General features: G+C 43.5%; 1 protein-coding gene and 1 pseudogene across 4 annotated transcripts in view; both read left to right on the top strand.

Annotated features, from left to right (window-relative positions):
* rnf2 (ring finger protein 2) overlaps positions 1-2,667 on the top strand; it is a 50,620-nt gene extending 47,953 nt beyond the window's left edge. The window contains exons 8-9 of one of the 4 annotated variants that reach the window (XM_042308114.1): positions 1,845-1,969; positions 2,372-2,667. In XM_042308114.1, the coding sequence (XP_042164048.1) occupies positions 1,845-1,946 (102 nt within the window). In that variant the 3' untranslated portion in view covers positions 1,947-1,969; positions 2,372-2,667. Of the gene's footprint in view, positions 1-1,844; positions 2,078-2,371 lie in introns of those variants that run through there. The other 3 variants (XM_042308115.1, XM_042308113.1, XM_042308116.1) reach the window with 3 other exon arrangements.
* A 16,759-nt stretch (positions 2,668-19,426) lies between these two features.
* LOC112240723 overlaps positions 19,427-25,561 on the top strand; it is a 58,028-nt pseudogene continuing 51,893 nt past the window's right edge.

Below are 25,561 nucleotides of genomic sequence, written 5' to 3'. Positions count from 1 at the left end.
TCTCTCGGTCCCAGCTTTGATGCACCTGTACTGACCTACAAATACTATACTTTCTTGGGAACAGGAACTTCTGGATGACAGCGGGGTGAACAGGCAGTGGCTCGGGTGGTTGATGTCCTTGATGATCTTTATGGCCTTCCTGTAGCATCGGGTGGTGTAGGTGTCCTGGAGGGCAGGTAGTTTGCCCCCGGTGATGCGTTGTGCAGACCTCACTACCCTCTGGAGAGCCTTACGGTTGAGGGCGGTGCACTATACTAATACTTATGCTATACTTATGCTGCATTAATACCATGTGAATACTTTACTATACTAATATGGTACTATACTAATACTATACTAATATGGTACTATACTAATACTATACTAATACTGTATTTCTATACTAATGCTCTGCTAGTACTACACAAATACTATACAATTTCTATACTATACCAATACTATACTAATGCTATGCGATGCCACACTAACACTATACTAATACGATGCTAATATTATGCTAATACTATGCTAATGTTACGCTCATACTATACTAGTGTTATACTAGTACTATAATTCTATGCAAATTCTATACTACCCTAGCACTATACTAACTCTATCCTATACTAATTATTTGCTATACTAATACTATACATGTACCATACTAATTCTATACCGTACTAGTGCTATACTAATTCTATACTATACTGATTATATTCTAATGCTATACTAATACTGTACTAATTCTATACCAATACTCTACTAATACTATGCTGTAATATTTCTATAGTACACTAATTCTATACTATACTAACCCTCTACCAATACTATGCTGTGTTAATTCTATACTATACTAAACTATACTAATTATATTCTAATGCTATACTAATTCTATACTATACTAATACTCTACTGATACTCCGCCGTGCTAATTCTATACTATACTAATTCTATACTAATACTATACGTATTCTATGCTATAATTTTATACTATGCTAATTCGATATTAATACTATACTAATTCTATAATATACAAATTCTATACTAATACTTTACTGTGCTAATGCTATGCTAATTCCATGCTATACAATACTAATTATGTGCTATGCTAATTATAATACTAATACTAATTCTATACTGCACTAATTCTATAATATACTAATGCTATGCTAATTCTATGCTCTACTAATTCTATACTTTTATTCTATACTATGCAAATTCTATACGATGCTAATTCTATACTATACGATGCTAATTCTATACTATACGATGCTAATTCTATACTATACGATGCTATTCTAATTAGACGGTCACAAGACTAACTTCAAATAGGCACACACTCCTAGTTGTCACCCAGGTGACCTTTAGCCTAGTGTTGCGTCTGGTCACCCAGGTGACCTTTAGCCTAGTGTTGCGTCTGGTCACCCAGGTGACCTTTAGCCTAGTGTTGCGTCTGGTCACCCAGGTGACCTTTAGCCTAGTGTTGCGTCTGGTCACCCAGGTGACCTTTAGCCTAGTGTTGCGTCTGGTCACCCAGGTGACCTTTAGCCTAGTGTTGCGTCTGGTCACCCAGGTGACCTTTAGCCCAGTGTTGCGTCTGGTCACCCAGGTGACCTTTAGCCCAGTGTTGCGTCTGGTCACCCAGGTGACCTTTAGCCCAGTGTTGCGTCTTGTCACTGGTCACCCAGGTGACCTTTAGCCCAGTGTTGCGTCTGGTCACTGGTCACCCATGTGACCTTTAGCCCAGTGTTGTGTCTAATCACTGGTCACCCAGGTGAGCGTGTGTATATAATGCAACTAATAAAGTGTGGAAAGAATGTCCTCCTGAAAGACAATAAATCAGTCAATGCTCTCTGTTGGTCCTCTAGGTGCTGAACGGGTCTTTTTCTCTGGAGCTTGTCAGTGAGAAGTACTGGAAGGTGAACAAACCCATGGAGCTGTACTTCGCCCCCACCAAGGAGCACAAGTAGACCGCCTGGAGTACACCTGGGGGGTAGACCGCCTGGAGTACACCTGGGGGGGTAGACCGCCTGGAGTACACCTGGGGGTAGACCGCCTGGAGTACACCTGGGGGTAGACCGCCTGGAGTACACCTGGGGGTAGACCGCCTGGAGTACACCTGGGGGTAGACCGCCTGGAGTACACCTGGAGGGGGGGTAGACCGCCTGGAGTACACCTGCCTGGGTACAGTAGACCGCCTGGAGTACACCTGGGGGTAGACCGCCTGGAGTACACCTAGACCGCCTGGAGTACACCTGGGGGTAGACCGCCTGGAGTACACCTGGGGGGGTAGACCGCCTGGAGTACACCTGGGGGTACACCTGGGGGAGACCGCCTGGAGTACACCTGGGGGGGTAGACCGCCTGGAGTACACCACCTGGAGTACACCTGGGGGGTAGACCGCCTGGAGTACACCTGGGGGGGTAGACCGCCTGGAGTACACCTGGGGGGGTAGACCGAATGATACCGTATTCCCTGTGTCCCAGGGTAGTGTCAGGAGGGAATAGGGTACCATTTGGATCACAGTTCTGGACGAGACCTGCCAGGAGGACTAGGTGTCTAATGGACACTATGGACTCACACTCTCAGTCTTTCCCCTTTTCTGATCTCTCCCTCTCCGTCTCTCCCCCTTCTGATCTCTCCCTCTCTCTCTCCCCTTTTCTGATCTCTCCCTCTCTGTCTCTCCCCTTTTCTGATCTCTCCCTCTCTGTCTCTCCCTCTCTGTCTCTCCCCTTTTCTGATCTCTCCCTCTCTGTCTCTCCCCTTTTCTGATCTCTCCCTCTGTCTCTCCCCTTTTCCCTCCCTCTCTGATCTTTTTGATCTCTCCCTCTCTCTCCCCTTTTCTGATCTTTCTCTCTCTCTCCTGATCCTCTCTGTTTAACCATGTCTGGTGTATTTTAGTTCTCTAACATTTTATCTCTATGGGGCCTACACTTTTCTGAAAACTTTTCTGATCTCTCCCTCTCTCTCATCCATCTCCATCTTCTCTAAGCATGGGGATCTAACTGCTCTGGTGGTTTCTGAGGGCAGCTCTCTCGGGTGGTTTTCAGGAGGGCAGCTCTCCCCGGGTGATCTTTCTCAGGATCTCCACCTCTCTGTTTAACCATGTCTGGTGTATATTAGTTGGTAACATGTTAGGAGGGGGCCTACACAAGGAAAACCTGACTCATCCATCAGCATCTTCATAAGGAGGGGATGCTGCAGTGGTGGTGTTCAGGAGGGCAGCGCTCCGGGTGGTGTTCAGGAGCGCTCCGGGTGGGCAGGCGCTCCGGGTGGTGTTCAGGAGGGCAGCGCTCCGGGTGGTGTTCAGGAGGGCAGCGCTCGGGTGGTGTTCAGGAGGGCAGCGCTCCGGGTGGTGTTCAGGAGGGCAGCGCTCCGGGTGGTGTTCAGGAGGGCAGCGCTCCGGGTGGTGAGGGGCAGCGCTCCGGGTGGTGTTCAGGAGGGCAGCGCTCCGGGTGGTGTTCAGGAGGGCAGCGCTCCGGGTGGTGTTCAGTGTTGCACCCTACTAAACATCCCTGGTGTTGACCAGTGGCAGTTCATATCACCTGACTAAACTCTGAAACTAGGTCCCAAATGTCTGCTTATTCTCTATGTAGTGGACTGCTTGGACCACAGCCCTATAGATCCTGGTCTAAAGTAGTGCACTGCATATGGAGTAGGGGGCCATTTGGGATAACCTGAATGTATTATGACTTGCTGTCTGAAGGTGTTATGGCTAGCCAGTTTTCCGGTCACATAGCCCCTGTTGTCGGGTCCTCTTACTGAGTTAGTACCTGCTAGTTCCAGGGCTGTCTACCTTCTACCTGCTCTGGATAACTGGTTGCTTTTGGGACCTTGGATTGTCTTTTTGTATCTGGGGTTACGGGGAGCTGGGTTGGGTGATGGGACGGGGTGGGAGGCTTTAGAAGGTCTATTACCTCTGTATACAGGGCTTCTGTTATTTTGTGGAATATCAACAAGCTTGTTTTCTGTTAACCCGGGATCCTGTTGTGTCTGTTGGCATTGGATGTGTCTCAATTGGCAGCCTGTGCCCTGTTAAGTGCAATACACAGGGCTCTGGTCTAAAGTAGTGTACTATATAGGGAATAGGGCTCTGGTCTATAGTAGTGCACTATATAGGGAATAGGGCCCTGGTCTAATCTAGTGCACTACATAGGGAATAGGGCTCTGGTCTATAGTAGTGTACTATATAGGGAATAGGGCTCTGGTCTATAGTAGTGTACTATATAGGGAATAGGGCTCTGGTCTAAAGTAGTGTACTATATAGGGAATAGGGCTCTGGTCTATAGTAGTGTACTATATAGGGAATAGGGCTCTACTCTAGTGGTGTACTATATAGGGAATAGGGTTCTGGTCTAAAGTAGTGCACTATATAGGGAATAGGGCTCTGGTCTAAAGTAGTAAACTATATAGGGAATAGGGCTCTGGTCTATAGTAGTGCACTACATAGGGAATAGGGCTCTGGTCTAAAGTAGTTCACTATATAGGGAATAGGGCTCTGGTCTATAGTAGTGTACTATATAGGGAATAGGGCTCTGGTCTATAGTAGTGCACTATATAGGGAATAGGGCCCTGGTCTAAAGTAGTGCACTATATAGGGAATAGGGCTCTGGTCTATAGTAGTGTACTATATAGGGGAATAGGGCTCTGGTCTAAAGTAGTGCACTATATAGGGAAGTAGGGCTCTGGTCTAAAGTAGTGCACTATATAGGGAATAGGGCTCTGGTCTATAGTAGTGTACTATATAGGGGAGTAGGGCTCTGGTCTAAAGTAGTGCACTATATAGGGAATAGGGCTCTGGTCTATAGTAGTGTACTATATAGGGAATAGGGCTCTGGTCTATAGTAGTGTACTATATAGGGAATAGGGCTCTGGTCTATAGTAGTGTACTATATAGGGAATAGGGCTCTGGTCTATAGTAGTGTACTATATAGGGAATAGGGCTCTGGTCTATAGTAGTGTACTATATAGGAATAGGGCTCTGGTCTATAGTAGTGTACTATATAGGGAATAGGGCTCTGGTCTAAAGTAGTGCACTATATAGGGAATAGGGCTCTGGTCTATAGTAGTGCACTATATAGGGAATAGGGCTCTGGTCTAAAGTAGTGCACTATATAGGGAATAGGGCTCTGGTCTAAAGTAGTGCACTATATAGGGAATAGGGCTCTGGTCTAAAGTAGTGTACTATATAGGGAATAGGGTTCTGGTCTAAAGTAGTGCACTATATAGGGAATAGGGCTCTGGTCTATAGTAGTACCACTATATAGGGAATAGGGCTCTGGTCTATAGTAGTACCACTATATAGGGAATAGGGCTCTGGTCTATAGTAGTACCACTATATAGGGAATAGGGCTCTGGTCTATAGTAGTACCACTATATATAGGGGAAATATTTCCCTTTGGGACATTTAATAATGTGGCTGATCTGGTAGCCATGGAAAACATCTGATATGACCTACCGACATTCTATTAGACAGACTTCATCTCATTATTACCCTTCTCTCTAGTCTGGTTGGCTCTCATTCTGTCGTCCTAGAGATGGTTATCATTTACAGCAGGGTTGGGGTCCTCTTCAGGCCGTGGAATAATATCTGTACCTTCTGTCTCTGAGGAGGACCTCTCCTGTGACGTCTTTATGAAGCCAGAAGTTTCTTCCAAAAGCACTCATAGAAAACTAAGAATGAAATGAGTAAGGATGAAATTGAGCCCAACCCTGTTTCACATTGAGGTGATTATCTCAGCAGGCTCAAGTCTAGTTCAGTACAACATGGTATAGTAGTAACACCCTTTGTTCATTCATCTCAACCAGGAATGTATCACTCTGACCCCAACTGTATGCAAGTTATCTGTCTGTGTACATAAACCAACCAGCTCTATTCATCACCTTCAAGCTTAATGAACTGTGTGTGTGTGTGTGTGTGTGTGTGTGTGTGTGTGTGTGTGTGTGTGTGTGTGTGTGTGTGTGTGTGTTTGTTTGCGTGCGTGCAGGGACCCAAATTGTGTTTTCTCCCCCCAAAAAAAATATTTCACAACGATGATACCATGGAAGAAACATTTACAAATATACCTTTTAAAAGCATGTTCGGTTATTATTATTTTTTACAATTTTCTTTGCATAAATATCAGTTTTTGTTTGGGAAAACTGCAAACTGTTTGGAAAATAAACAACAAAATGTGTGTAAAACATGGGACCCACGAGTCATGATATCTCCGGTGTGAAGTTTCCCCTAGGTACAGATCTTAGGATCAGCTTTCCCTCCCCCAGTCCTTCCCCTAACCATTAGTGAGGGAAATGTCAAACTGACCCAAGATCAGCATATATGGAGCAACTTCACCCAACACCATTTTTCACCACCACTTCTTCAGAGGTGTGTTTAGAGGTAAAAACGTTCAGGGTGGGGGGGGATTTCCAAAATCTTTGTGGTACTTTTAAGGCTGGATCTGCAAACATTACTAGCCTTAATTCTTGAATCCTCTGTCCTGATTCTTCCATTTCCCATTGGGGCGGCAGGGTAGCCTAGTGGTTAGAGCATTGGACTAGTAACCAAAAGGTTGCAAGTTCAAATCCCCGAGCTGACCAGGTACAAATCTGTCGTTCTGATTTGAACAGGCAGTTAACCCACTGTTCCTAGGCCGTCATTGAAAATAAGAATTTGTTCTTAACTGACTTGCCTAGTTAAATAAAGGTAAAATTAAAAAAATTAAAAATTCCTCACCTCCCTCTCAAAGAGCATTGGAGGAGACGAGGACGGAGGAAGCAAGGATTTGACAGCTAGTAGGATGCTCTGGATCAACAGCATGTTCCAGTTCCCGCCAATATCCAGCAACTTCGCACAGCCATTGAAGAGGAGTGGGACAAAAATCAACAGCCTGATCAACTCTGTGTGAAGGAGATGTCACGCTGCACGATGCATACCAGATGACTGGTTTTCTGATCCAAGCCCATACATTTAAAACAAAAAACAAAAAAAGATCTGTGATCAACAGATACGTATCTCTATTCCCAGTCGTGATTATATAGATTTATAGATATAGAAATCCATAGATTAAGGCCCTACTGAATTCATTTACATTGACTGATTTTCTTATGAACTGTACACTCAGTAAAATCTTTCAAATTGTTGCATGTTGCGTTTTTAATGTTGTTTTTTTTGTTCGGTGTAGAAACAGGTGAACAGTTTTGGAGCACTGAGCCACAGCAGCAGGTGGCTGTGTTATGAATGGGTTGCCAATAAGGCACCAGACTACAACCGTGTAGTTTTGAACCTAGGAGATGTATAGTTGTACAGGTTAGAAAACTGAGGTGCACAGGTGCTCTTAAATCATTTTACTTTTACACAAAACTTTGACCATACATTTTATGTTTGCGTCACACGCTCTCCAACAAAATTAAAATGGCTCCTAACAACATTAAACTTTTTTAACAATCTTCAAAGCTAGTACACAAAAGATCGGTATGTAGGTGTGGTGTGCGACTTGGTAGTGTGGCAGTCGGTGCAGTTAATGAGGGAGGACAATGTTACGTTGCTTCGTTGGCGCAGCTTTGGCTGGACGTGGAGTTACGTCGTTTACAAGGAGAAACGGGTTCCGATGGAGCGTCCTCGATCTACCTTCGCTGGTCTCTGGGCTGATTTTATTAACTGATGGAGAGAGAGTTGTCAACGATTTTGTTCTCTGAGTGTAGATGTTCCTCTCCCAGTATGTTTACCCAGACCACCTCTTTCACAGACTGAAGAACTACACCCTTTGCCTGCTTGTTGTAGCAGGCCGTGTTTCTGGAATCTGACTACTGTTTTCAGAAGTTACTTCATATTCTTCAGTCATCTGGTCTGCCCATTTCTCTCGGTGAACTAAATTGAACAAAAAATATAAACACAACATGTAAACTAGTAGAAAGAGGAGGAAGGGAAGCGCTACTAAGGTACACAATAGTACATTTTGGTAAAGTGTTGGTCCCATGTTTCATGAGCTGAAATAAAAGAACCCAGAAATGTTCCATAGGCACAAAAAGCTGTTTGTTTACATCCTTGTTTGCTAGCATTTCTCCTCCGCTAACATAATAATCCAACCATCTGACAGGTGTGGCATATTAAGAAACTGATTGATGAGCATGATCATTACACAGGTGCACCTTGTGCTGGGAAAATAAAAAGGCCACTCTAAAATGTCCAGTTTTGTCACACAGCACAATGCCACAGATGTCTCAAGTTGAGGGAGTGTGCAATTGGCATGCTGATTGCAGGAATGTCCACCAGAGCTGTTGCCAGAGAATTTAATGTTAATTTCTCTACCATAAGCCACCTCCACCATTTTAGAGAATGTGGTAGTACGTCAAACTGGCCTCACAACCACAGACAATGTGTATGACGTCATGTGGGCGAGGGGTTTGCTGATGTCAATGTTGTGAACAGAGTGGCCCGTGGTGGCGGCGGGGTTATGATATGGGCAAGTATAGGCTACGGCCAACAAGCAAAATAGCATTTTATCGATGGCAACTTGAATGCGCAGAGATACCGTGACGAGATCCTGAGGCCCATTGTCGTGCCATTCATCTACCGCCATAACCTCATGTTTCAGCATGATAATGCACGGCCCCATGTCGCAAGGATCTGTACACAATTCCTGGAAGCTGAAAATGTCCCAGTTCTTCCATGGCCTGCGTACTCACCAGACATGTCACATATTGAGCATGTTTGGTATGCTCTGGATTGAGGTATACGACAGCGTGTTCCAGTTCCCCTCAGAATCTGGGCAGGTAGACAGGTAGACTAGTGGTTAGAGCGTTGGACTTGTAACCGAAAGGTTGCCAGATCGACTCCCCGAACCGATAAGGTAAACATCTGTCGTTCTGCCCCTGAACAAGGCATTAACCCACTGTTCCTAGGCCGTCATTGAAAATGAGAATTTGTTCTTAACTGACTTGCCTAGTTAAATAAAGGTAAAATATATATATTTTAAATATCCATCAACATCACACAGCCATTGAAGAGGAGTGGGACAACATTCCACAGGCCACAATCAGCAGCCTGATCAACTCTATGTGAAGGAGATGTTGAGCTGCATGAGGCAAATGGTCACACCAGATACTGACTGGTTCTGATCCATACCCCATACCTATTATTTTAAAAGTTATCTATGATGTGAAATCGATATCGTTTTTTTTCTCAGTTGATTGATTTCCTTATATGAACTGTAACTCAGTAAAAAAAATGAAATTGTTGAGATTTATATTTTGGTTCTGTTTCGTCTCGTCATCTGTGATTTAACCTGAACAGCAGGTCTCTTAGCAGGTCAACGGGGAGATGAGGTCAGTATCAACCTGAACAGCAGGTCTCTTAGCAGGTCAACAGGGAGATGAGGTCAGTATCAACCCGAACGAACAGCAGGTCTCTTAGCAGGTCAATAGGGAGATGAGGTCTGTATCAACCTGAACAGCAAGTCAACAGGGTTACGGAAGGACTGGAGAGAATCCTGTTGACTCATGTCTAGTGCTGTTATACGCACCATCTTTCCTTATCTTCCAGTTAACATCTGTAATGTCCTGTTAAACCTCTCGGTGGGGTTGCCTTGCAAGGGGTAGGGAGACGTTCTAGAATGACCAACGCCTGAAAGCTGGAGAGTTCTGAAGAGCTCATTTTGGTCATGATGTAACTTTGACGGGTAATCAAATTTCGGGATGAAATCATTAAGGATGCGTCCGGACTTGTTCTTTTTGGGGTAAGCCTGAGCGAACCTTGTAAAATCATCTGCCACTACTAGGATATACTCATAGCTACCTCGGCTGGTTTCCAGTTGTAATTTAAAAACAGACAAGCTCTTGGGGAATGCTGGACTTGATGTTTCACAGCTTCGACGTGGGTAACTGGTTTATTTTTGCTTTATACAAGGACATCTCGTGATCTGTCGTTCTGCCCCTGAACAGGCAGTTAACCCACTGTTCCCAGGCCGTCATTGAAAATAAGAATTTGTTCTTAACTGACTTGCCTGGTTAAATAAAGGTATAAAAAAATATATATATATATATATTCCTGTATCTTTATTCTCGTAAATGGCCAGTAAAATTGTTCCCTCGCGAGGTTGAGCACTCGTTCTGTAGCAAACGTCATCCTGTAGATCCTGTCCTTCAATACAGTAATCTATCTTCCAAGTGAAGTTTACTCATGTAGTAATTTCCTTGTAAACCCGTTCGCTGTTCCTAGTGTGTCATTGTCAAGTGTCCTGCTGTCTACTTTCAAACTGATTACTTCTCCAATGGCCTGGTCCTCTCGCTGTGCTTCAGTCTCAGCCTACAGTATCTATGCTGCAATAGTCTATGTGCCTGAGGGCTGGAGTCTGTCTGTTATATCTGGTGTAATTCTCCTGTCATATCCGATGTCCTATGTGAATTCTAAGTATGCTCCCTCCCCTCCTGGAGGACCTAAGCCCTAGGATCATGCCTCAGGACTACCTGGCCTGATGACTCCTTGCTGTCCCCAGTCCACCTGGTTGTGCTGCTGCTCCAGTTTCAACTGTTCTGCCTGCGGCTGTGGAACCCTGACTTGTTTCACCGGACGTGCTACCTGTCCCAGACCTGCTGTTTTCAACTCTCTCTCTCTACCGCAACTGCTGTCTCAACCTCTGAATGCTCGGCTGTGAAAAGCCAACTGACATTTACTCCTGAGGTACTGACCTGTTGCACCCTCTACAACCACTGTGATTATTATTTGACCCTGTGGCCCATAATGTAGGCCTATTAGAGTGGCCTTCCATCAAAAACAATGGAGAAAAATGCATCTCATAACATTTTAACAGTCTACAGTAGCAGCCAATGTGTGGTGTTCAATATAGGCCGACATTCCATGACACTTTGAAAAGCGCATGCAGGGCTTGACATGAACCTGTTTATCCACTTGTCCTTCAGACAAGAAGGTGACTGAATGTGTTGTTTGATGCAAGAAACCACTTTTAGAAAATTAAAATTCATTATTATTCCCGTACAATTATTACATAGAATCAGACAAATTATGCAACGCTCTGCCTATAGGCTAGAATAAGCCAAGTAGCCATTCTCAAAATACAACACCGCCCCTTTAAGATAAAAAAAAGCTCTTTTGGCTTTTCAAAGAGGGCTAGAAATGTACATGTTTTGTACTTTTGTAGGAAGCAACCCCATTGTTCACTAGATAGTTAATAGCCCAGTTATAGCTACTTTCTAACTAGCAAAACATACACAGGTGGCTACAAGTAGCTCTCACTTTGATCTCAGAACAAGATCATCTACTCCCGACCGCTCGTACTGTAGCCTGAACACAGTGAACAGCAGGGATCCATATATGGCAATGGCTATTTGCATATAGGCCTACTGCAGCTCTGATTGGTAATTGGGCACCGGTCTGTAGAGCACAGTCTGAGTCCTGCCTGTTAATAGAGTCCAATGCGCTCTGCCTACAAGAACATCTCTTGCACAGTTAGTTTTGCATACAAATCTTGCATAGTTTGTTTTGTTTCGGAATGTTACATTGAAAGTGGCTAATATTGTGTTGATTTGAGCACAATTCCCACAGTAGAGTGAAACGTTGACAGTCTCAAAAGAAGGTGAAGTTAAATCTTGTGCTTCTGGGCAGACATTTATGCGTCTCTGTGTGATAGATTTTTTTCCCTCTGGTTGCGAATTTAACTGATAGAAATGAGGTAAAACTGATTTGTTTCTCTGCATTAAAGTCCCCGGCCACTAGGTGCGCCGCCTCTGGGTGAGCAGTTTCCTGTTTGCTTATTTCCTTATACAGCTGACTGAGTGGGGTTTTAGTGCCAGCATCTGTCTGTGGTGGTAAATAAACAACCACGAAAAGTATGGCTGAAAACTCTCTTGGCAAATAGTGTGGTCTTACAGCTTATCATGAGATACTCTACTTCAGGCAAAATCTAGAGACTTCCTTAGATTTCATGCACCTACCTAGCTACCATGACAAAGACCAAAGCTGGCGGGCGTACTGTTGAGGACAGTCGTGTGTCTCTATCACACCTGAAGGATCTTTTTAAACGAACAAAAAGAGATTTTACAAGCGGTTACAACAACAAGAAAATAGCTTCAAATGCTTTGCCCAAATACTTGTGGATTCTACTAATAAAATAATGGACTATCTGACCAGAGAGGTCCAGGACCTGAAGAACAGTTTGCACTTCTCCCAGTGTCAGCTCCATGAGTTGAAACAGGACAACGGCAAGATGACGGCAATCTGTAAGTCATTGAGAGAGGACATCAGTTCTGTGTGTGAATCCATGATAACAATGAGGGAGAAATCAGATTATCTCAAGGTACAATCAAGGCAGAACAACATGGTTGTGGACAGAAATGCAGAATCTCTACATGAGACCTGGATGGAGTCTGAGGACAAAGTGAGGGAAATGATCTCTGAGAAATTGAAAATGGACCACAGGAAGATTGAGGTGGAGCCCACAGGACTGAAAGACCCACCACCGGCCCAGGTCACAGGCCCAGGCCGATGGTGGTCAAGCTCCTGAGGTTCAAGGACAAGGTAGCTGTTCTGGAAAGAGCCAAGAACTTGAGAGGAACGTAATATTTATTTAAGTTTGCTGAAAATAAACACAGTTCACAGTGAGAGGACGTTTCTTTTTTTGCTGAGTTTAGATTCAATGGTTGTAAAGATGGGTTCTAGCCATAATAAAGAGATGCTCTGCTTTTTTGACACCACACTCCACAAAGCAAGTTCTGCAGGCTCTAGTTTTGTCTAATATTGATTATTGTCCAGTCGTGTGGTCCAGTGCTGCAAGGAAAGACCTAGTTGAGCTGTAGCTGGTCCAGAACAGAGCGGCATGTTTTGCTCTTCATTGTAATCAGAGGGCTGATATTAATACTATACAGTCAGTCTCTCTTGGCTGAGAGTTGAGGAGAGACTGACTGCATCACTTCTTTATATAAGAAACATTTCATGTGTTTAAAATCCCAAATTGTTTGCATAGTATAATACACACAGCTCTGACACACACACTTACCCCACCAGACATGCCACCAGGGGTCTTTTCACAGTCCCCAAATCCAGAACAAATTAAAGAAAGCGTACAGTATAATATATGGGTGGCAGGTAGTGGTTAGAGCTTTGGGCCAGTAACCGAAAGGTTGCTAAATTGAATCCCCGAGCTGACAAGGAAAAAACTGTCGTTCTGCCCCTGAACAAGGCAGTTAACCCACTGTTCCTAGGCCGTCATTGTTCTTAACTGACGTGCCTAGTTAAATAAAGGTTAAACAAAAAAAGTATAGAGTTATTTTTTTGCATGGAACTTCCATCTCAAATAAACAGCAAACCTGGTTTCAAAAAACAGATAAAGCAACACCTCACGGCACAACCCCTCTCTCCTATTGGACCCAGATAGTTTGTGTGTATGTATTGATATGTAGGCCACGTGTGCCTTTTTAAAAATAAATGTAGTTCTGTCCTTGAGCTGTTCTTGTCTAATGATGTATCTGTATTATGTAATTCTGTATTATGTTTCATGTTCTGTGTGGAACCCCAGGAAGAGTAGCTGCTGCTTATGCAACAGGATCCTACTAAAATACCAAACCAAATGGAAACAAGCTAGGAGAAGCTAATGGAGATCCTAATAAAATAATATTTGGTATCACATCTATGGACCAATGTCTCTCAACATTTTCCAGACATACAACAATATTGACCAATGAATATTCAGATTGGCGTGACCTGGTACATAAATGCATATAAATCAAACGGTATTATAACAAAACTTGGTTCACATGTTCATGTTCTGTACACATGTTCAAAACACTGTCAAGAACTGACATATTCACATCGACGGCGGCGCTATAACGGGCAAATTATATCTCTTGATCTGTTTGATTTGATAGTGATGGACACATTTCACTTTACATCTGATAAGAAGAGCTCCTGGAGATTATACATATGCCTTTGTTGGCAAGACACATTTTATTGTAGTGTAGAGGCTATGTTGTGGGAGGGTTATTTTCCATTGCCAGAATGATGCACAACCCAGAGAGTCCAACCAATAGACAGACTCTCAATGTGGTTTCCCAAAGCTAACTTAGAGGTATCAGTCAGGTTAGCTGTCCTCTACCTACTGACTTAGAGGTATCAGTCAGGTTAGCTGTCCTCTACCTACTGACTTAGAGGTATCAGTCAGGTTAGCTGTCCTCTACCTACTGACTTAGAGGTATCAGTCAGGTTAGCTGTCCTCTACCTACTGACTTAGAGGTATCAGTCAGGTTAGCTGTCCTCTACCTACTGACTTAGAGGTATCAGTCAGGTTAGCTGTCCTCTACCTACTGACTTAGAGGTATCAGTCAGGTTAGCCAACAACTGTCAATCCCATATCAGGATGTTGTGTCTCCAGGTACTGATGTTATGTGTCCACCGCAACGCTTACGATGCACAAAGACAGAGGTGCATCATTGTCCATATCACAGTTAGGCAATATTCAGGCAGACACAATTCTAAGAACAACCTATAATGCAGTGGGAAATCAGATGAAACATACAGGATAGTGATTCTGATAGATGACAGAGCATCATGCATTTCCTCTGATTTTCTCTGCTTGGTGGGTGGGGAACCCGTGTTATTGGTTGTTCTGAGAATTGTGTCTGCCTGAATATTGCCCAACTGTGGTTTTGATGATAATGCAGCTCTGTCTTTGTGCATCGTAGGCGTTAAAGCAATGAATCAATACCAATCTATCACTCTATCAATGAATCAATACCAATCTATCACTCTATCAATGAATCAATACCAATCTATCACTATCAATGAATCAATACCAATCTATCACTCTTTCCGTTGAAGCAAATGCACTGGTGTTAATCATCCTGTGTTATTGGCTTTGCTCCAGCCATAAAGACTCATAACAACCAAATGAGAAGATGGTTGAGAATCCTGGCTAAGTCTCCATTGCTGTTGTCTTACATTTCACTGCTGCTTTTGATGCTGTAGCGATCCTTGCTATATGAGCCACGTTACAGTTCCTACCAACTGGATTAACCCAAGTGGAGCTTTACAAACGGTGGTTACCTTTCACACCAGCGTCTCAGGTTCAGTTCTCTGCCCCACCATTCACTACAAAGCTATTGCTCATAAAAACCGTCTTAACACACCTGGAAACTTGGTTGGCCTTTGAGGACAAGTTCTTAGTTAGTATTAAAGTGAAAAGCTCAAGTCAAATTCAGTAGGATAGTACACCTAGCTGGTCTATAGGTTCCAGTAGGATAGTACACCTAGCTGGTCTATAGGTTCCAGTAGGATAGTAGACCTAGCTGGTCTATAGGTTCCAGTAGGATAGTAGACCTAGCTGGTCTATAGGTACCAGTAGAATAGTAGACCTAGCTGGTCTATAGGTACCAGTAGGATAGTAGACCTAGCTGGTCTATAGGTTCCAGTAGGATAGTAGACCTAGCTGGTCTATAGGTTCCAGTAGGATAGTAGACCTAGCTGGTCTATAGGTACCAGTAGGATAGTAGACCTAACTGGTCTATAGGTACCAGTAGGATAGTAGACCTAGCTGTAGGTCTATTGTTTCCAGTAGGATAGTAGACCTAGCTGTAGGTCTATTGTTTCCAGTAGGATAGTAGACCTAGCTGTAGGTCTATTGTTTCCAGTAGGATAGTAGACCTACCTGTAGGTCTATAGGTTCCAGTAGGATAGTAGACCTAGCTGGCTGGTCTATAGGTTCCAGTAGGATAGTAGACCTAGCTGTAGGTCTATAGGTACCAGTAGGATAGTATACCTAGCTGGTCTATAGGTTCCAGTAGGATAGTAGACCTAGCTGATCTATAGGTTCCAGTAGGATAGTAGACCCAGCTGTAGGTCTATAGGTTCCAGTAGGATAGTAGACCTAGCTGGTCTATAGGTTCCAGTAGGATAGTAGACCTAGCTGGTCTATAGGTACCAGTAGGATAGTAGACCTAGGTTCCTAGTAGGTCTAGGTTCCAGGTAGACCTAGCAGTCTAGGATAGTAGACCTAGCTGGTCTATAGGTTCCAGTAGGATAGTAGACCTAGCTGTAGGTCTATAGGTTCCAGTAGGATAGTAGACCTAGCTGGTCTATAGGTTCCAGTAGGATAGTAGACCTAGCTGGTCTATAGGTCTATAGGTTCCAGTAGGATAGTAGACCTAGCTGGTCTATAGGTTCCAGTAGGATAGTAGACCTAGCTGGTCTATAGGTACCAGTAGGATAGGTCTATAGGTACCAGTAGGATAGTAGACCTAGCTGGTCTATAGGTTCCAGTAGGATAGTAGACCTAGCTGTAGGTCTATAGGTTCCAGTAGGATAGTAGGCTGGTTAGGTACCAGTAGGATAGTAGACCTGGCTATAGGTACCAGTAGGGTCTAGCTGGTCTATAGGTTCCAGTAGGATAGTAGACCTAGCTAGGTCTATAGGTTCCAGTAGGATAGTAGACCTAGCTGGTCTATAGGTTCCAGTAGGATAGTAGACCTAGCTGTAGGTCTATAGGTTCCAGTAGGATAGTAGACCTAGCTGTAGGTCTATAGGTTCCAGTAGGATAGTAGACCTAGCTGGTCTATAGGTTATAGGTACCAGTAGGATAGTAGACCTAGCTGTAGGTCTATAGGTTCCAGTAGGATAGTAGACCTAGCTGTAGGTCTATAGGTACCAGTAGGATAGTAGACTTAGCTGTAGGTCTATAGGTACCAGTAGGATAGTATACCTAGCTGGTCTATAGGTTCCAGTAGGATAGTAGACCTAGCTGTAGGTCTATAGGTTCCAGTAGGATAGTAGACCTAGCTGGTCTATAGGTTCCAGTAGGATAGTAGACCCAGCTGTAGGTCTATAGGTACCAGTAGGATAGTAGACCTAGCTGGTCTATAGGTTCCAGTAGGATAGTAGACCTAGCTGGTCTATAGGTTCCAGCAGGATAGTAGACCTAGCTGGTCTATAGGTTCCAGTAGGATAGTAGACCCAGCTGGTCTATAGGTTCCAGTAGGATAGTAGCTGTAGGTCCAGTAGGATAGTAGACCTAGCTGGTCTATAGGTTCCAGTAGGATAGTAGACCTAGCTGACTGGTCTATAGGTTCCAGTAGGATAGTAGACCTAGCTGTAGGTCTATAGGTACCAGTAGGATAGTATACCTAGCTGGTCTATAGGTTCCAGTCGGATAGTAGACCTAGCTGATCTATAGGTACCAGTAGGATAGTAGACCTAGCTGTAGGTCTATAGGTTCCAGTAGGATAGTAGACCTAGCTGGTCTATAGGTTCCAGTAGGATAGTAGACCTACCTGTAGGTCTATAGGTCCCAGTATGATAGTAGACCTAGCTTTAGGTCTATAGGTTCCAGTAGGATAGTAGACCTAGCTGGTCTATAGGTTCCAGTCGGATAGTAGACCTAGCTGATCTATAGGTTCCAGTAGGATAGTAGACCTACCTGTAGGTCTATAGGTTCCAGTAGGATAGTAGACCTAGCTGGTCTATAGGTTCCAGTAGGATAGTAGACCTACCTGTAGGTCTATAGGTCCCAGTATGATAGTAGACCTAGCTTTAGGTCTATAGGTTCCAGTAGGATAGTAGACCTAGCCGTAGGTCTATAGGTACCAGTAGGATAGTAGACCTAGCTGTAGGTCTATAGGTACCAGTAGGATAGTATACCTAGCTGGTCTATAGGTACCAGTAGGATAGTAGACCTAACTGGTCTATAGGTACCAGTAGGATAGTAGACCTAACTGGTCTATAGGTACCAGTAGGATAGTAGACCTAGCTGTAGGTCTATAGGTTCCAGTAGGATAGTAGACCTAGGTGTAGGTCTATTGTTTCCAGTAGGATAGTAGACCTAGCTGGTCTATAGGTTCCAGTAGGATAGTAGACCAAGCTGGTCTATAGGTTCCAGTAGGATAGTAGACCAAGCTGGTCTATAGGTTCCAGTAGGATAGTAGACCAAGCTGGTCTATAGGTTCCAGTAGGATAGTAGACCAAGCTGGTCTATAGGTTCCAGTAGGATAGTAGACCAAGCTGGTCTATAGGTTCCAGTAGGATAGTAGACCTAGCTGTAGGTCTATAGGTTCCAGTAGGATAGTAGACCTAGCTGTAGGTCTATAGGTTCCAGTAGGATAGTAGACCTAGCTGTAGGTCTATAGGTTCCAGTAGGATAGTAGACCTAGCTGGTCTATAGGTTCCAGTAGGATAGTAGACCAAGCTGGTCTATAGGTTCCAATAGGATAGTAGACCTAGCTGGTCTATAGGTTCCAGTTGGATAGTAGACATAGCTGGTCTTTGTCTTCCTTGGCAATCAGCCAGTTACTTCCTGTGTTCTGGTGAATCACGTCCCCTCTGTCCTTCCCGTCTTCAAGGGTGCAGGGTGGTGAAAGCCATAGCTCCCTGGGGCCCCATGGTACCACTTCTTCTTTCTCACACACACATCCCTCTCTTTCTGTGTGCTCAAGGATGAATCAGAGCATTCGCATTAAGTGTTTTCACAGCAGACTAGTTTCACTCCCTGGGGTCAGGGTCAAGTGTGTGTTCCTGAAAGAGTGGTAACTATTAAACAGACAGCTGGCCGTTAGCCAGGTATAGGCTGACAGCTAGGTGTTAGCCAGGTAGAGTAAAACAGCTAGCCGTTAGCCAGGTAGTCTGACAGCTAGCCGTTAGCCAGGTATAGTCTGACAGCTAGCCGTTAGCCAGGTATAGTCTGACAGCTAGCCGTTAGCCAGGTATAGTCTGACAGCCAGCCGTTAGCCAGGTATAGTCTCACAGCTAGCCGTTAGCCAGGTATAGTCTGACAGCTAGCCGTTAGCCACGTATAGTCTGACAGCTAGCCTTTAGCCAGGTATAGTCTGACAGCTAGCCGTTAGCCAGGTATAGTCTGACAGCCAGCCGTTAGCCAGGTAGGTAGTCTGACAGCTAGCCGTTAGCCAGGTAGTCTGACAGCCAGCCGTTAGCCAGGTAGTCTGACAGCCAGCCGTTGGCCAGGTAGTCTGACAGCCAGCCGTTGGCCAGGTAGTCTGACAGCCAGGTAGTCTGACAGCCAGCCGTTGGCCAGGTAGTCTGACAGCCAGCCGTTAGCCAGGTAGTCTGACAGCCAGCCGTTAGCCAGGTAGTCTGACAGCCAGCCGTTAGCCAGGTAGTCTGACAGCCAGCCGTTAGCCAGGTAGTCTGACAGCTAGCCTTTAGCCAGGGCCCTTTGTAGTGCCCTACTTTTAACCAGGGCCCTTTGTCGTGCCCTACTTCTAACCAGGGCCCACAGGGTTCTATATCGGAATAGGATGCCATTTGGGGCTCAGACATTGACTATTGTCTCATGACTTGTGGTTCGTGTAAAATACGCAGAACATATTTTTTAAAAACCACAGTGTTTTCTGCGAATCGTAAACCCTGACATAGTGATGTGTCAGTGCACCTCCCATTCACTAGAAAAGTGTTGAAATGTCTCGACAACATCCGTTGATAGAGAGAAAAAAAGCTGTCATGTGACAGAGACTGTCATGTTATTAAATAGCAGACCCAGTCGTACAGAACACTCCACTCTGCTATAGGACGTCTGTATGTCAGTCACAACCCAACTGGGACCATGACAACCATCATGATAACAGTACTGATGCTCTTCATTCAAACCACCCTGGGGGCTCCTGAAACAGGTATGTTGTTCATCTCATCGGTTATTAGTTTACACCTGAAACAGGTATGTTGTTCATCTCATTGGTTATTAGTTTACACCTGAAACAGGTGTGTTGTTCATCTCATTGGTTATTAATTTACACCTGAAACAGGTCTGTTGTTCATCTCATTGGTTATTAGTTTACACCTGAAACAGGTCTGTTGTTCATCTCATTGGTTATTAGTTTATCTCTAACTCCTGTCCTGTCTTGTACTGGCAGCTTAATATCATAACCATTTGCTGATCTATTTTTAAATGTGTAGTGTCGCCCTATGACAGTGTTGTGTAGCCCTATGACAGTGGTGTGTAGCCCTATGACAGTGGTGTATAGCTCTATAACAGTGTTATGTAGCCCTATGACAGCGTTATATAGCTCTATAACAGTGTTATGTAGCCCTATGACAGTGTTTTATATAGCTCTATAACAGTGTTATGTAGCCCTATGACAGTGGTCTATAGCTCTTAACAGTGTTATATAGCCCTATGACAGTGTTATATAGCTCTATAACAGTGTTATGTAGCCCTATGACAGTGTTATATAGCTCTATAACAGTGTTATGTAGCCCTATGACAGTTTTATATAGCTCTATAACAGTGTTATGTAGCCCTATGACAGTGGTGTATAGCTCTATAACAGTGTTATGTAGCCCTATGACAGTGTAATATAGCTCTATAACAGTGTTGTGTAGCCCTATGACAGTGTTATATAGCTCTATAACAGTGTTATGTAGCCCTATGACAGTGTTATGTAGCCCTATGACAGTGTTATGTAGCCCTATGGCAGTGTTATGTAGCTCTATAACAGTGTTATGTAGCCCTATGACAGTGGTGTATAGCTCTATAACAGTGTTATGTAGCCCTATGACAGCGTTATATAGCTCTATAACAGTGTTATGTAGCCCTATGACAGTGTTTTATATAGCTCTATAACAGTGTTATGTAGCCCTATGACAGTGGTCTATAGCTCTTAACAGTGTTATATAGCCCTATGACAGTGTTATATAGCTCTATAACAGTGTTATGTAGCCCTATGACAGTGTTATATAGCTCTATAACAGTGTTGTGTAGCCCTATGACAGTGTTATATAGCTCTATAACAGTGTTATGTAGCCCTATGACAGTGTTATGTAGCCCTATGGCAGTGTAATATAGCTCTATAACAGTGTTATGTAGCCCTATGACAGTGTTATGTAGCCCTATGACAGTTATATAGCTTTTTATCAGTGTTACGTAGCCCTATGACAGTGTTATATAGCTCCATAAGTGTTATGTAGCCCTATGACAGTTATATAGCTCTATAACAGTGTTATGTAGCCCTATGACAGTGTTATATAGCTCCATAACAGTGTTATGTAGCCCTATGACAGTGTTATATAGCTCCATAACAGTGTTATGTAGCCCTATGACAGTGTTATATAGCTCTATAACAGTGTTATGTAGCCCTATAACAGTGTTATGTAGCCCTATGACAGTGTTATGTAGCCCTATGACAGTGTTATATAGCTCTATAACAGTGTTATGTAGCCCTATGATAGTGTTTTATATAGCTCTATAACAGTGTTATGTAGCCCTATGATAGTGTTTTATATAGCTCTATAACAGTGTTATGTAGCCCTATGACAGTGTGTTATATAGCTCTATAACAGTGTTATGTAGCCCTATAACAGTGTTATGTAGCCCTATGACAGTGTTTTATATAGCTCTATAACAGTGTTATGTAGCCCTATGACAGTGTGTTATATAGCTCTATAACAGTGTTATGTAGCCCTATGACAGTGTTTTATATAGCTCTATAACAGTGTTATGTAGCCCTATGACAGTGTGTTATATAGCTCTATGACAGTGTTATGTAGCGCTACGACAGTGTTATATAGCCCTATGGCAGTGCTTTATATAGCTCTATAACAGTGTTATGTAGCCCTATGACAGTGTAATATAGCTCTATAACAGTGTTATATAGCTCCATAACGGTGTTATGTAGCCCTATGGCAGTGTTAGGGCTACATAACACTGTTATAGAGCTATATAACACTGTCATAGGGCTACATAACACTGTCATAGGGCTACATAACACTGTTATAGAGCTATATATGACAGTGTTATGTAGCCCTATGACAGTGTTATATAGCTCTATAACAGTGTTATGTAGCCCTACGACAGTGTTATATAGCTCTATAACAGTGTTATGGACCCCTACGACAGTATTATATAGGTCTATAACAGTGTTATGTAGCCCTACGACAGTGTTATGTAGCCCTATGATAGTGTTTTATATAGCTCTATACCAGTGTTATGTAGCCCTATGATAGTGTTATATAGCTCCATAAGTGTTATGTAGCCCTATGACAGTGTTATGTAGCCCTATCACAGTGTTATATAGCTCTATAACAGTGTTATGTAGCCCTACGACTGTTAGAAAGTCCTTATGATAGAGGGTTCAATTAAAGTGTTCAAATGTTCGCCTATTATGTCAATGCTGGTTAGTGATTGTTGTAATTTTTCTTTGTAGACGGTCCCTTCAACCTCTTCAATGCAGAAAGTGGCATTAGACAGGAGCTGGCACGCTGGGTGTCAGGTGGACGTATCTACTACACCAACAACAGGAAGTGTGCTGGGGTTTCTGGGAAGACAGAGGGTAGTACGCTGGTGTATTCTGACTGTGATGAGAAGAGCCTCCTCCAGCAGTGGGAGTGCAGTAACAACACACTGCTCACACTGAAAGGGCAGACTCTGTACCTGCACATCAACGACAACAATGATCTAGTGCTGTCCAGAGACACGGGGCCTCGGAGTCGCTGGACCATCTCTGGAACAACGGATGGCCCCTGCTCAAGGACCCACAGAGGTACGGGATTAGAGTCACAAGGTTCTCATTTATTAGGATTCTAAAATGAATTTTAGACAAAATGGACAAAGTCTCAACACACAACACAACAAGCAAAACAGTATATTTTATAGATTACAGGTTAAATATAACTACATCAGACAGTATATTTTATAGATTACGGGTTAAATATAACTACATCAAACAGTATATTTTATAGATTACAGGTTAAATATAACTACATCAGACAGTATATTTTATAGATTACAGGTTATAATATAACTACATCAGACAGTATATTTTATAGATTACAGGTTAAATATAAGTACATCAGACAGTATATTTTATAGATTACGGGTTAAATATAACTACATCAAACAGTATATTTTATTGAAATGTTGACATTTTCCCCTGAGATTCCAGAACGTACAGTAACACAGGGACACATTCAGTCAGTCACAGAGAAAGAGACACTCACAGAGAAAGTGAGAAACACTCACAGAGAAAGAGAGAGACACTCACAGAGAAAGTGAGAAACACTCACAGAGAAAGAGAGAGACACTCACAGAGAAAGAGAGAGACACTCACAGCCAGTGTCCCCGTAAGAGTGTTAGTATAGAAAGCCATGTTCCTCAACAAGGTCACACAGGGAGGCAAGATGGCAGACACACTAATATAGTAAAACCCTTTGGGTCTAAAACCCACGTCACACTGAGCACTGAACTACATACAGATCACACAGTAACCAGTAACCACTGTCCCCTTTTCAGAACTCTTTACCATCGAAGGAAACGCATTTGGGCGTCCCTGTCAGTTTCCTTTCCTGTACAAAGACCAATGGTATGGAGACTGCACCTTGGTAGACTCCTCTGATAGACGGCTTTGGTGTGCCATTGAAACAAACTACCAAGACAATGAACTGTGGGGCAACTGTCCATCCAAATGTGAGTAGTACATCTATTACTTACTGTGTCAATATACGCAGCTGTTAGATCTCTCTGTCTCTCTCTCTCTCTGTCTCTCTCTCTCTCTTGCTCCCTCTCTCTCTCTCTCTCTCTCTCTCTCTCTCTGTCTCTCTCTCTCTCTGGCTCTGTCTCTCTCTCCCTCTGTCTCTCTCTCTCTCTCTCCCTCTGTCTCTCTCTCCCTCTGTCTCTCTCTCTCCCTCTTGTCTCTCTCTCTCTCCCTCTCTGTCTCTCCCTCTGTCTCTCTCTCTCTCCCTCTGTCTCTCTCCCTCTGTCTCTCTCTCTCTCTCTCTCTCTCTCTCTCTCTCTCTGTCTCTCTCTCTCTCTACTCTCTCTACTCTCTCCCTCTCCCTCTCTCTCCCTCTCTCTCTACTCTCTCTACTCTCTCTCTGTCTCTCCTCTCTCTCTCTCTCTGTCCCTCTCTGTCTCTCTCTGTCTCTCTCTGTCTCTCTCTCTTCCTCTCTCTCTCTCTGTCTCTCTCCCTCTCTCTCTCTCTCTGTCTCTCTCTCTCTCTCCCTCTGTCTCTCTCTCTCTCTTGCTCCCTCTCTCTCTGGCTCTGTCTCTCTCTCTGTCTCTCTCTCTCTCTCTGTCTCTCTCTCTCTCTGTCTCTCTCTCTCTCTGGCTCTGTCTCTCTCTCTCTCTGTCTCTCTCTCTCTCTCCCTCTCTCTCTCTCCCTCTCTGTCTCTCTCTCCCTCTGTCTCCCTCTCTCTCTTGCTCCCTCTCTCTCTGGCTCTGTCAATTCAATTCAATTCAATTCAAGGGCTTTATTGGCATGGGAAACATGTGTTAACATTGCCAAAGCAAGTGAGGTAGACAACATACAAAGTGAATATATAAAGTGAAAAACAACAAAAATTAACATTAAACATTACACATACAGAAATTTCAAAACAGTAAAGACATTACAAATGTCATATTATATATATATATACAGTGTTCTAACAATGTACAAATGGCTAAAGGACACAATATAAAATAAATAAGCATAAATATGGGTTGTATTTACAATGGTGTTTGTTCTTCACTGGTTGCCCTTTTCTCGTGGCAACAGGTCACAAATCTTGCTGCTGTGATGGCACACTGTGGAATTTCACCCAGTAGATATGGGAGTTTTTCAAAATTGGATTTGTTTTCAAATACTTTGTGGATCTGTGTAATCTGAGGGAAATATGTCTCTCTAATATGGTCATACATTGGGCAGGAGGTTAGGAAGTGCAGCTCAGTTTCCACCTCATTTTGTGGGCAGTGAGCACATAGCCTGTCTTCTCTTGAGAGCCATGTCTGCCTACGGCGGCCTTTCTCAATAGCAAGGCTATGCTCACTGAGTCTGTACATAGTCAAGGCTTTCCTTAATTTTGGGTCAGTCACAGTGGTCAGGTATTCTGCCGCTGTGTACTCTCTGTGTAGGGCCAAATAGCATTCTAGTTTGCTATATTTTTTTGTTAATTCTTTCCAATGTGTTAAGTAGTTATCTTTTTGTTTTCTCATGATTTGGTTGGGTCTAATTGTGCTGCTGTCCTGGGGCTCTGTAGTGTGTGTTTGTGTTTGTGAACAGAGCCCCAGGACCAGTTATTTTAGGGACTCTTCTCCAGGTTCATCTCTCTGTAGGTGATGGCTTTGTTATGGAAGGTTTGTGAATCGCTTCCTTTTAGGTGGTTGTAGAATTTAACAGCTCTTTTCTGGATTTTGATAATTAGTGGGTATCGGCCTAATTCTGCTCTGCATGCATTATTTGGTGTTCTACGTTGTACACGGAGGATATTTTTGCAGAATTCTGCGTGCAGAGTCTCAATTTGGTGTTTGTCCCATTTTGTGAAGTCTTGGTTGGTGAGCGGACCCCAGACCTCACAACCATAAAGGGCAATGGGCTCTATGACTGATTCAAGTATTTTTAGCCAGATCCTAATTGGTATGTTGAAATTTATGTTTCTTTTGATGGCATAGAATGCCCTTCTTGCCTTGTCTCTCAGATCGTTCACAGCTTTGTGGAAGTTACCTGTGGTGCTGATGTTTAGGCCGAGGTATGTATAGTTTTTTGTGTGCTCTAAGGCAACGGTGTCTAGATAGAATTTGTATTCGTGGTCCTTTTTTTGGAACACCATTATTTTTGTCTTACAGAGATTTACGGTCAGGGCCCAGGTCTGTCAGAGCCCAGCAAACAGCAATCAGCAAACAGC

This window comes from Oncorhynchus tshawytscha, linkage group LG28 (assembly GCF_018296145.1).
Source record: "Oncorhynchus tshawytscha isolate Ot180627B linkage group LG28, Otsh_v2.0, whole genome shotgun sequence".
Taxonomy (NCBI): Eukaryota; Metazoa; Chordata; class Actinopteri; order Salmoniformes; family Salmonidae; genus Oncorhynchus; species Oncorhynchus tshawytscha.
This window is presented reverse-complemented; position numbering and strand designations above follow the sequence as displayed.